We start from the raw sequence: 12,970 nt of genomic DNA on the forward strand, positions 1-12,970 counted from the left end.
AAACAAAGATGTTAAGACATCTGAACATCAGGTTAAAACAGCACTAAAACTCAGCTGAACTAGTATTAAATTTTTCTAATTAAAATGGTATTAAAGTCAGTTAACACTAGCCCTAAAAGACATATTCTCTTAAGAAACCACATTTAGGGCTGGCCTGGTGGCTCAGGTGGTTGGAGCACCGTGCTCCTAATGCCGAGGTCACTAGTCTGATTCTCACATGACCCAGTGAGCTGCGCCCTCTACAGCTAAGATTGTGAACAACGGCTCTCCCTGGAGCTGGGCTCCCGTGAGCTGCCGTGGAAGATTGGCGACTAGACTGAGAAAACAACGGCTTGAACTGCAGGGGTGGGGGGGGGGGGGGGGAGCAGGCAGAAGAAGGGGAAAAACAGAAACCAGGTTTATATCTTACTATAAAAATGTTAGAATCTGAATATATTCAATATTGCATATTTAACCTGGAAAGGTAAGACTGAATAGGATTGAGGATCACCGACTAGTTGGAGGTTCCACCATCATTGTGCACATGGGCTAAAGAAAAGGAATGAGGTACTTGCCAAGTTCTTTGGGGGTTTCCCCCTTTAATGAGGCATTTTCCCCTTCTATAATTCAACGCACAGAATGTGAAGCATCTGTTAGGAGGCTTCCTTCACACATTGGTGCTCAGGTGTTCTGGCCATTGGCCATAACTGAATTGTGGAAACATTCTAGGCAATTCAAGCACTGCTTTCTGTTTCCATGGATAACTAAATCTTGGTTATTGCTAGGAAACATCCTGTTTTTAGATATAGGATGTTAGTCTCAGTCACAGGAATGAAAATGCAATTTGCAGAAAGCAACCCACCAGGAACAACCTTCCCTTGAAACAGAAGGTGGAGGGCGAGACTCACCACAGACTTCCTCATCCGAGGAGTCGCCGCAGTCATTCCTGCCATCACACTTCCAGCTCTCCATGACACACACCTTGTTTTTGCACTGCCACTGCCCAGCCAGGCAATGGTGCCAGGGGCAGTGTGCTTCATCAAACCCGTCTTCACAGTCCATATGGCCATTACAGAGTTCCCAAGCATCACGACACTGAGAATTTCCTGGACACTGGATTTTTTGGTCTGGACATGCTGTCACTATCTCTAAAAGACAGGAGTTGGCTCAGTGAGCAAGAAATGCTCTACTTCAGACTTGTTTACTTAGGGATTTATGGTTTGGTCATGGACTTCGTCTATAGAAAACCAAGAATTGAGAGGGATGGTAGTCATTGGAGACATAGCCACAACGTTGTGCAATGAAGTTTTACCCCAAAGAAGTTAGAAAAAACAACAAACCTCAGTAAAGCTAACAATCTATTTTAGGCAATCCTGAAAAATTGAGAAGTGGGTAAAAAAGTCACCTGTGACACTGGAACCAATTTAACATCTGGGTTTAACACATATGGCATAAGGCTATTTAGTGACTTGGTTGTTTCACTTTTACTGTTGATATTAATTAATGCTGTTAATAAACAGAGAATATGATTAGAGATAAAAAAAATAATAAGTGGTACACACCACAATTAACCTCATCGGAGCCATCTAAGCAGTCACCAACACCATCACAACGCCAGCCCAGAGATATACATTTCCCATCATCACACTGCCAGGCTCGTGGATGTCCGCGACAGATTTCTTCTGTGGGCCAGGAGCCATGTTCAAGAAGAGGCAGAAAAGAAGAGGTGTTTGTCAGGACACAATTTGGGTTTCAGATGAACTATTTTCATCAGCTATGGAATAATTATTTCCTGATTTGCCAGTGGAGTCAACCCAAAACTTGCCTGTCCTTTTCATGTTACCCCGGTGATATCATAGTACCCTTACCCTACCGAGGGGCAATCACCTAGCAGAACAACAAAGCTTATCCTCCCCACTATTCTTCTAGAACACTACTGTCCAGTAATACTTCCGGTTATAATGGAAGCGTTTTATATCTGCATTGTCCAGAATTATCACATGTGGCTACTGAGTGTTTGAAATGTGGCTAGCATGACAAAAACAAAACAAAACAAAAAAAACCCTGAATATTTTATTTTATTTCAATTTAAATCCTCACATGTGGCTAGTGGCCACTGTATTGGAGAGTACAGGTTTATAGGTTGACTTCTTTAAACTCCTTAGGCATTTGAGACTATATTAAGGTCTAGGACAACCTGGGAACTGTTAGTTGTTGGTTTAATTAGACCTTCAAGTATTTCCACCGAAGTATGCCTACTGGCAGAAGCATAAAAACTTGGGGAACCGGGTTGAAGTGTATGGGGAGCATAGCACAAGGCATTTCTGCAAGTATGCACTTTTAACCTATAATATTACTCATTTTAATAGCAAAGGTTTCATGTCAAATTAGCTACAGTAAATGACCACCATGAATGTGGATGTGGGGTATAGAAAAAGAATGTAGTACTCACCAAGTACTTTGGGGGTTTTCCTCTTTTAATGAGGAAATTTTCCCCTTCCATATTCACTGCACAAGAACGCGAGGCATCTGTTAACAGGCTTTCCTCATATACAGGCGCTCATGGGTCCCTTCTGGGGCTTTGAGCACTTTTAGCACGGAAGTAGTTAAGCCTTATTTCAGCAAGACATTTCCCAAACGGCTAACTTGGCTTCTCTGGTTTTGTAGCTTTCTTTGAACTCAACTTGCAAAGCTGTGTTTTAGCCATATAAAATCTCTGAGTACGTAAAAGTTGAACTAGCTTATCACATATAAAAGTAATTGTGTTCACTGGGGTCGGCAAGGGTTTCCTATAAAGGAATTTCTGTTTTATTCCAGTTTGAGTAACTGCCACAGGGGTTTGTGCCTGACTTTAAGGGAAGGAGCCAGACTTTTGCTGGATGTTCCATCCCAACTAGTCTTCTACTTGTGTTGATAGCACTGCTACCAACACTTAAAAAAGCACCCACTGGAAGACTGCAGCAGCACAGAACACCCAGTATTTCTGAATACCCCCCAGGAGGGTGAAAACCATGAGAACTGACAGTACTGGCTGAGCGCATAGCAGTAAGGGCCAGACATGGACGACTACGTGATGCAGGAAGGAGAAGTGCTTACCACACTGCTCATCTGTCCCATCAGGGCACTCTCGCTCTCCATTGCACAGCCAGGCCACAGGAATGCATCTCTCTCCACATGCAACTTGCCTCGTCATGTTACAATGTAGTTCATCTGCATTGGATGATCAAGAGGCAAAGCCATGAGAGTTCCTGGCTTCCTTGGGTACAAGAGAGCACCTTTTCACGATAAGCTGCCATCAGTGGTCATTTTGATAGACCTTCCTCCAACACTAGGGAACACTAGGGAATTCGTTACCATAAAAACCTATGCGAGTGTGCCAGTGACGACCCTTGAGAAGGGTTCTTTCTAATGTTGCGGAATTGTTGCTTGAGTACTGCCATTTGTTTCCCTGTTTTCCTATTAGAATGGGGCAGATTTAACACTTGTGTTTAAAGCGACATGCATACTTCTTCCAGCTCTAGTTTGGTCTTAAAGACTCGGTGTATGAATAGTTGCAAGTTTAGAGATCTAGGTTCAAAGCACTTGATTCTTGTTTACTTTTAGACATGTGGAGACACATCTTCAAATGAAATGGGGTGTTTGGTCCTACACACTATCTTTATAAAAATGCCTCTAAATAGCCTGGTTACAAATATTTGAAAGTTTTCAGTTATTTGTAAGAGATTGATCTATACTATCAGTTTTATTTAAGTCATGAACATATGTTTATCAACCTTGAATGATTAGTGGTCAAAAATAAGTCTGTTATGTAATGTGGTCCTCAGAGGGAAGCTCCAGGAAGGCTGACTGTAATGAATTTACAATACTGTTCTAACTTTCAAAGAGAAAAAGCCAATCCTTGGTTCCTATTAAACATAAGTCACATGATCTGTACTAGTAGAGGTCTCTGCAAGACCCAGCAGTCCTACTCGCAGGGACAATTCGTGCACATGGAGTGGAAAGTGGTACACAAAACTATGTAATGGAAATTACACAATGGGAGGTCATTGTATAAACATACCTTCTTGGCACCACGTCTTAGTCTTATACTTGTCTACTTCTAAGATAATGCTGTTAGCAGTTACTCAATGTTTGATTCTTTTAAGGCTAGCTTATAAAAGCTATTTTAGATAAAATATCCAGGAAGTACTGGTTATCAATGAATAGGTAATAACTTTGCCATCTACTCACATACCATCCAGGTAATCTCACTTAACTCACCCAAAACCATGAAATTGAGAGCAGGTGATGTTATCAACCACTAATATGGGCGCACAGGCTGGGTCATCAGGCTACCCACGTTGGGGTTTTGGTTAGACCGCTTACTAACAACACAACTTCTTACTAACAACACAACTTCTTACTAACAACACAACTTCTTACTAACAACACAACTTCGGGAGTGCAACTTCCTCTCTCTGGACCTCGGTGTTCTTGTCTATAAAATGAGGCTAGTAAATAAGTAATCCTAAGAAGATTCAGGGAGTAAATGATCACAAAGCCACTTGGTACAGTACCCACCACATAAATGCTCATACGGCATTAATTCTTCTGCTCTCTCTTCCAGCAGATCCTTCCAGAAGGATCCCAATTCAGGCTGCAGTCAGCCCTCAAAGACTCACACTGCTAAATGAGTCACACCTTGAAAAATACTTTGCCCTGGTGATTCTCAGTCTGGAGACTAAATGTGTGTATAGATTCTACACATTATCGGCAGATGGGTCTCAAACATTACTTTCCAAATTTAGGTAAATGCTTGCTGTGAATAAACAAGAAATTTATTTGTTAATATAGTTATTTATGCATTAAATTTATGGTAGCTTTCTCATAGTCTGTCAATATACAAAGGACAAAGATCGTATGCTGTTCCAAATCAGACGTTATAACGATGTCTTCATACCAGAAGGTGTTGGGAAGCATAGCTTAGTAAAGAACACAAATAACTTTAATCCTATTTCAGGAGTAGTGCAAACACCCCACAGAGCAAGGGCTTACTGCCACAGCAGAGCTGCTCCACCCGGTGAGGCAAAAATCGGGGATAGTTAGCATCCCTCCCGGAACACAAACCACACAGGTGTTAAGTGGCTCCTCCCCCCAACTGCTTAACAGCACCTTGACCAAGAAAGGGTCTGCACAAGTTAAAATGATGTAAAGCCTGCTTTCTATCCATGGGGGCCACTCAGGGGCACCTGTCAGGAAGGAAAGGCAAGCCTGCGGGTCAGGTGGTTTGACAAATCCTGGGCACCTACCACACCGGGCTAGGTCGCCAGCCACCGACCTTTCCGAACCGTGGGTGTCTCTGTCACCCTGGCATTGCAGCTCAGCTCTCCTATGCCTTGGGGACTGCCGAAACCGGAGTGGTATCTATTGCAGCCGGAAGTAGCTTCCTAACTGCACCTCAGACCCAAGTCCATTTCCCCGAGGGTTTTCTGGAGTGAGGCACCGCTTCTCGAGGTGCCTGGCATCGAAGTGGCTCAGTTTTCTACCTAGTAAACCCCGAGCGGCGCGCGCATCAGAGACAGGCTAGAAAGCGAATCCCACTCGGCCTGGACGTTGGGGACAGGAAGGTGCGCCCTGCCCTCAGGTGTGGCGAGAGCTTCTTTCCCACCCGCTTGAGGACCACAGAAGGAACGACACCGAATTCTTCCGCTGAGTCCCCTTACCCTCCCACCCGCGGGGCAGGCGTGTACAGGATAACCGCAAGAAACTCACCTGGCGGTCCCTTCAGAAGGCCAGCCTCGCCCTCCTAGAGAAACTGTCACTGCACAATGTGTGTGTTGGGAGGTGTGGTTGCACAATGAGCAAGAGTCCAAGCTCTCCTTTGCCCCCCGCCCCTGCAGCGCCCGCAGCCCGCGCCCCCTGCTCCCTGCAGAGTGGGGTGCAGTTCCTCCCCAGCGCGCCCGCGAGCCCCACTCACCGGCCCCGCAGCCCCCGAGGCCGCCTAGCGCGGCCAGCACCCGCAGCAGAAACGGAAGGAACGCCCGGCGACCCATGGACCGGCAGGGGACTGAGCGCGGGGGACCCCGAGCTGCGTGCGATGCCTCCAGGATGGAGCCGCACTCGCCTGAGGAAACCCCAGGCGGGGAGGAGGGCGGGGGCGCCGGAGGCGGGCTTTATTCCCGCTCCCGCCGCTCATTGGGGACCGCTGGGTGGGGGGCGAGGGACTGGGAAGAATTGGCGCCGTCGCTCGGTGGGGGGGGGGGGGGGACGCCCAGGTAGGAGCGGAGGCTTCGGGGCCATCGCTGCTCCTTGTGTCCGTCTCTCTCCAGCTCCTCGGTGGCGAGGAATGGCCAGGACGCCGGGCCCCTCCTGCAGTGAAACAGCAGACACCCAGCTAATTGAGGGCCCTTGCTACACTTGGGGACAAGGTTGGGTGGTCAGCGACACTTAACTAAAATCTTTTCAAACTTATATGTCCAAGAATCACTTGATATATCCTTCATACACAGACTCCGCTTCTGCAGGTCTGGGGCAGGGTGTGAGATTTTAACAAACTCACAGGTGATGTCTTTGTTGCTGGCTTTCAGACCTCCCGTTGCAAAGCAGGTGTTCAATAGCTTCCAAACTGAGGGCAACGCTGTGACTACTGGTCTCTGGGGCTGTTCTCTGGAGAGGACTCCCTCTCTGCCTCCCTAGCACACCTAGGCAGAATTAGGTTTTCATGACCCTGGGTCTGTAATGACAGCTCTGAGCTGTCAATCTTCTTTGGTTGGTGATCGGCAAACTGTACAAAAGAAAGGTAACAGCACAAAGCCCTGAAAAACACCATTTCCCTTTGAGTCTGACTCACTGCCAGGAGTGGAATGCTTTAATCAACAACTGGACATGGAATGGATTGAATTTGATGGGTCCAAACCAGAGTCAAACATAATCCTGGTCAGGTTGTGGATTTATAGGACTGGAAGAATTTAGAGGTCATTTTAACCAAATTTTGCTGGTTAGGGAGAAAATGATGAATAAAAATGAGAGTTTGTGACACATTCCCACAAGCACAGACCACCCTCCCACCCCCTTCCTTAGCTAAGCTGTGAGATTCCTTCCTTCCCATATTCAAGGAGAAGTAAGTGTCAGATTCTTGGAGAGAACAGGATGGAGTTATAATTTAGAATGTAAAACTGGCAAAGAACATTTATAGTGTTTGGGAATGAAAGGCAGCAATAAAACACCAGGAAAAAATAGAAACGGAGAAGTGAATTGCAAAGTGCCTTCTTAGATTTTATTTGCAACACAATATTCCACCAGCTTTCTTTAAATCATACCTCCTCTTCATGTTCACTGCTGGTCCCATCAAACCACACTTGGAAGGCGGCAGAATGCCATATGCTCTGAAGTTTTCTTTAAATTTGTTGTATGCTCTGATTGCATAAGCCTTCTACTTTTAACAAAAAGCTCCTGAGACGTCATATTGATTTCTGCTGAAATAATGCTGCTTTGGAACCATATCTCTTCAGATGCTTAATGGTATTCAGTGACACAAATAGAGCAACTCAGGGTTATAAGAATATAGACAAGTTTTCCACACAAGAAGTCATTGAAGCTAGTGGTAAGTACCGTGTTTCCCTGAAAATAAGACCTAGCTGGACAATCAGCTCTAATGCATCTTTTGGAGCAAAAATTAATATAAGACCTGGTCTTATTTTACTATAAGACTGAGTATAATATAATATAATATAATATAATATAATATAATATAATATAATATAATATAATATAATACCGGGTCTTACATTCATTTTTGCTCCAAAAGACTCATTAGAGCTGATTGTCCGGCTAGGTCTTATTTTCGGGGAAACACGGTAGCTGGAACTGAGTATGATAGACCTGGGTTTAAATCACAGCTAAATGAGATTATATATAGAGAGAGATGGCAGCTGTATTATTGTTATAAACAGTTAGCATCAGTTCTTAAAAACCCATACCACCTGGGGAAGCCACAGACAAAAGTGATATAAATAATAACTAATTTAAATAACATTTGTATTTGACCTGGCCCATCTTGCCTCCTCCATGGAGACCTCCTCAACAGGTGTTGCCTGCACTACACATCTCAGCACTTAATTAGACTTTGCCTCGAGAATCTTGGCTTAACAAAAATGAACCTGTTGATTTCTTACCTGAAATTTCTTAAATGTAGGAACGGTATCGTACACCCCTTTTGTATTTCTTATATTCTCTTAATCAAATGTCTTAGTGCAGGTCCTTTGGTGACAAACATAAAAATTCGCACCGTCCTTGAATTCACTCAAATCATCAAACACCCGCTATGTTCTAAGCACTGTTTCAGGCACTGAGGATACATCAGTGAACAAAACAGATAAAACTTCGTACCTTAACAGAACTTACATTCTAGTAATGGTTGTTGAGGAGGGAGTGGGGGAACACAAGCAATACATGAAATAAACTCGTACATTTGATAGTTTGTAATAAAGTGATTAACTCTTATGAATAAGGAACTCTTACAGAGAAAAATAAAACAGAGAATAGGAATATGGAGTGCTGGTGAGGGTGTGGGGAAGAGTTTCGGTTTCGGATGGTTGTCATGCAACACCTTACTGAGAAGCTATCATTTGAGAAAAAGTTTAAAGAAGACAAGAGAAAACCTTTGACTCTGATCATGAGGGAGTAACTGGATTTGGAAATACCCACCCATGATAAACTACAAAAAAAATTGAACAAAATATAAAAAACAATTATTTTCAGACATTGGAAACCAGCCCTGACACTGAGAAAAGGGAACCAAATGAGGCGAGCCCTAGCATTGCCCAGACTTTCTGCCTGGAGGCAACTTCCAGACTTGGGCTCACAGGGAGAAAGAACAAATGGATCTGGGGTTCTGCCTTTATTGGGACCAAGGGTAGGGTTCCTAGGGTTCACTCTTTATCGGTGAATTTAAAACATAAGAACAGGAATTAGCACAGGAAGGAAAAAGCAAGCAGTCAGTCAAATGGTCAGTTGTCTTGGTCAACCAGAGCTTTCTAGAATGGGGAACTTCATGGATGGGGCAGGCCAGCTATTTATCTAGCTGTGTAGCTAGCAATGTGTTTATTCAAAATGGATGTCTTTAAAGTGGATACCTCAGCAATCAAAAGCTTAATGTCAGACACTTACAAGCAAAAAAGCTAATTGTCAGGAGTTTACAGCCAACCTTACATTCCTGGGATAAATCCATCCCACTTGGTCATAAACATAAATTTGTACTAAAGAAAAATAGCACGGTTAATAGAATACACACAAAAATAGACTCATGAGAACATAAGCATATAGTTAGCATATTACATATGCATCCATCTAAACAATAATCTAATGAACACTGGTCACTGTGAAATAACCAGAAATTCAGAAGTGCACAATTAAGAACAAATTAATAGCAAATGATAAGGCAACTTGCTATAAAGTTTTATACCAATGATAGCTACTAAAATTATTTATTTGGTGTTATATGTATTTTACTTTCTAACTCTGTGAAATTTTCTAATTCATGTGTGTTTAAGCATAGTGAGTCTCTGTCAATGAGTTGATTCACCAACACCTTATACTCTGTCAGGCTGGAGAGCTGAGAGCTGTGTGGGTGTCCATGTGTATATCGAAGAGCTGAAGGGAATAAATGTTGAATGATGACGTGCCAAGAGATATTAGTCTGGAAAGATTTCATGGAAGAGGTGAAATTTAAGCAGCAATTTGAAAGAAAAAAGAAAATGCCACAGAGGATTATTTTAAATAGCAAGTCAAATCTATGTTAATTTCCTAGCTGCTAATTTGTGAGTGCGGCAACCTGAATCACTGTGGAAGAACCCATCTGTTGGAGTATTAGTACCAGAGAATCACCTTTTCCAAGCCTCCCTTGTAAGTGTCCATCTGGGCCGTCTGATGAACAGATTGCTCATATAATCTGGTGTGACAGGAGACATTTTGAAGACCGCTGCGCTTATCCCATTGTAAGTGACACCCTGCTTCTTCACCAATGACTGCAGCCATGGGTCTTGGGGAATCTCCATTCCATGGATCCATTTGATTTCACTCCTTGCCCAAATTTGTGTCATTTATGATTTCAATTTTAAAATGTTGCACTCTCCATTTTGAAAGAGCCATTCAAATGTTATTGTCACTGGTAAAAATGACTCATTTTAGCTCCTTTTGCTGTGTTTCTCCAGAGTGTATCCCAGTGACTCAACCTGAGAGTCAAAGATCTTGAAATTATAGCACAGGAAAAAATAATGAGAACCTTATTGGTAGTTCATTTATAGCATTGTTGATCTTTATCTTAAAAAGAGTAGTGGCAAGTGTCAGCACGGACTCATCACAGGCAGGGACCATAAATAGTACAGAGAGAAAGACTTCAGAGCCTCAGCCAAGTGATTGGGGAGAGCATCTGTGTCAGTGTATTCTGTTTACATATTAAGTTGCTTACAAGAAAAACAGCATTTAGTGAATGTCTTGTGTACTGTACTAACCGTGGCATTGTTTGCTCCATCAGGTGTTCACCGGGCCCTGTAATTCCACCTTTTCTACCAACTCTCTCTCTCCCTCCCATTGCTCCCTCCTCCTTAGGCCCACTGGCCCCACCCCAGCTCCTCCCCTCAGGGCTTCTCACATGCCCTTCTCAGCAGTTGGCACCAAAGTGTTGTGAGCCGTTTATTTCTCTTCAACAGGCTGCTTTCTGTCTGATATGGCCACAAGTAGGCTTATATTCCCTGTCACCTAATTAAAGATAGATCTTGGTCTGCTCAGCAATTTTCCTTCTCTGCTTCTTTTTATCAAGTACTGCAAGATTGTGACTAAGAAAAAGATAGAGGTATCTGATATTACCAGATTTTTAAAAATAAGGCTGGATAGTTCATTTACCAGATTTCTTCTTGCCCCTCCTCACACACCTTTCTTTTCATCTTCCTCTGTTCTATTTATTTTTGGGGGTGTTTGTTTTTGTTATTTTGATTTGGTTCTGATTTCGGTTTGTCCTGGTAATATTTGAAGATCAGTCCTCATTTGTTTATATAACAATAACAAAAATGACTTCCCACTGAGATCTGGGCAGTGAAGAGGAGAAAGAAAGCAGGGATCTAGAAATGAGGAGACCTGAGTTCTTTTTCTTGCCCTGCTGCTTATTAGTTCCATGACATTTATGAAGCTTTTTAGCCTCTCTGGACTTTACATATAAAATCAGATGGAGGAAATTGTTCTTCTTTCAGATCTTTTCAAACTTCAGCATTCTATGCGTATAAATCTAAAAACATAGAGTACAAACATCTAAAAACACTCTTGAAAGCCTATATTAAAGGGATTCTGAGAAAATATCAGGTTAAGCCTACATTTCTGGGCCTTCCACCTTCCCCCTCTGTGTTAGGACCACACAACAACCAAGATATAACACCACATATTTAGAAACTAAACAGCATACTTCTAAATAACCCATGGGTTAAAGATGAAATGAAAAGGGAAATTTAAAAATATTTTGAACTGATTGAAAATGAAAAAATGACATGTCAAAATGTGTGATGCGTCAGAAACAGTACTCAGATGGAAAATAATAGCACTAAGAAACAAAATAATAGTACTAAACGCCTATTTTAGGAAAGAAGAAAGGTGTCAATTAATGACCTCAGCTTCTATATCAAACCAGAGAAAGGAAAGCAAACTAAACCCAAAACAAGCATAAGGAAGAAAATAATAAAGAGAATTGATCATAAATCAATTAAATAGGAAATAGGAAAAATAATAGAGAAAAATCAATGAAACTAAAAGCTGGTTCTTTGAAAAGCTCAGCAACATCAAAATAATAAAATTCTAGCCAGACTCGTCAAGAAAAAAAAAGAGGACACAAATGACCAACATCAGGAATGAAGGAAGGAGTCCCTATAGACCTCACATACATGAAAAAGATGTTTTAGATGAAATGGACAAATTCCTTAAAAGACACAAACTATAGAACTCACTCAAAAAGAAACAGATTATTGGAATCATCCTATATCTATCAAAGAGATGAACTTCGAAGTTAAAAACTTCCAAACAAAAAAAACTCCAGGCTCAGATGTATTCACTGGTGAAGTCTACCAAATATTTAAGAGTTTGTTATCGATTCTACATAATCTCTCCCAGAGAAATGGGGAGAAAGAAAAACAAGAACAACAATAACAACAACAAAACCCCACCAGAAACTGAAAGCTAACTGAAACTAAAACACCTAATTGTATTTCAAATTAAGGAGGGAGACAGTAAAGAAGGGAAGGGAAAGGAAGGGAGGAGAGAATGAGAGAGATGGATAAAAGGAAGGAGGGAGAAATTAATCCAAGTAATGTATGAACACAGTATTTGCCTATGTAGCCTCATTTTGGGAGAAAAGTAAGGGTCATTGAGGTGGGGAAAGAATTGAAAACAAACCCTGAACTCTTTTTAGTGGTTTGCTTATAATAGTAGCAGCATAGACAAAATAATTATGAAACTATTTTAGATGTATTAAAGGACTGAGCAAATGACTAAACATGTTGATATTGTTGGGAGCTAAATTCTTACTGTGGAAGAAGAGACATACAAATATGACTTCCACTGGCAAATCTGGGACAATTTGAGCACCAAAATAGTTGAGTACTGAATTACAAACCTTTGAAAATCTAGGGATTAATGAGCCATGCCTGTAAATTAGATAGATAGACAGATAGCAAGGGAGGGTTCTTGTTTACAGTCGAATACCAACAGGTAATTGGCGAATATGCAGGGAGTGATAAAGCTGGCAAATCACTATTTAGCAAACATTTTAAGTAATGATTGGATCAGGCAAGAATCATCAATAGATGATAAATCTGGGGGGAGCTTTGAGAAGGAGAAAAATAGTTGCAAGGCAATAAGGTATATCATTACAGACTGCTTATTAGTTTCAAGGGAGAAAAACAAAACCCTAATTATAGAGTGGAGAACAAGACAACAGCCTGCATAGGATCAAAATGAGCATCACGATGGA

At 42.0% G+C, this 12,970-nt stretch overlaps 1 protein-coding gene across 3 annotated transcripts in view; it reads right to left on the bottom strand.

The window, feature by feature from the left end:
* Positions 1-6,102, bottom strand: part of LOC109457569 (low-density lipoprotein receptor-related protein 2-like) — a 46,835-nt gene extending 40,733 nt beyond the window's left edge. For all 3 annotated transcript variants that reach the window (XM_088793407.1, XM_088793406.1, XM_088793408.1), the window contains exons 1-4: positions 5,936-6,102; positions 3,076-3,189; positions 1,542-1,661; positions 888-1,127 (exon numbers count right to left, since the gene is read on the bottom strand). In XM_088793407.1, the coding sequence (XP_088649533.1) occupies positions 888-1,127; positions 1,542-1,661; positions 3,076-3,189; positions 5,936-6,011 (550 nt within the window). In that variant the 5' untranslated portion in view covers positions 6,012-6,102. The remainder of the gene's footprint in view (positions 1-887; positions 1,128-1,541; positions 1,662-3,075; positions 3,190-5,935) is intronic.
* Between the last annotated feature and the right edge of the window lie 6,868 nt (positions 6,103-12,970).

This window comes from Rhinolophus sinicus, chromosome 16 (assembly GCF_057876585.1).
Source record: "Rhinolophus sinicus isolate RSI-liver-muscle chromosome 16, RSI-T2T, whole genome shotgun sequence".
Classification (NCBI taxonomy): Eukaryota; Metazoa; Chordata; class Mammalia; order Chiroptera; family Rhinolophidae; genus Rhinolophus; species Rhinolophus sinicus.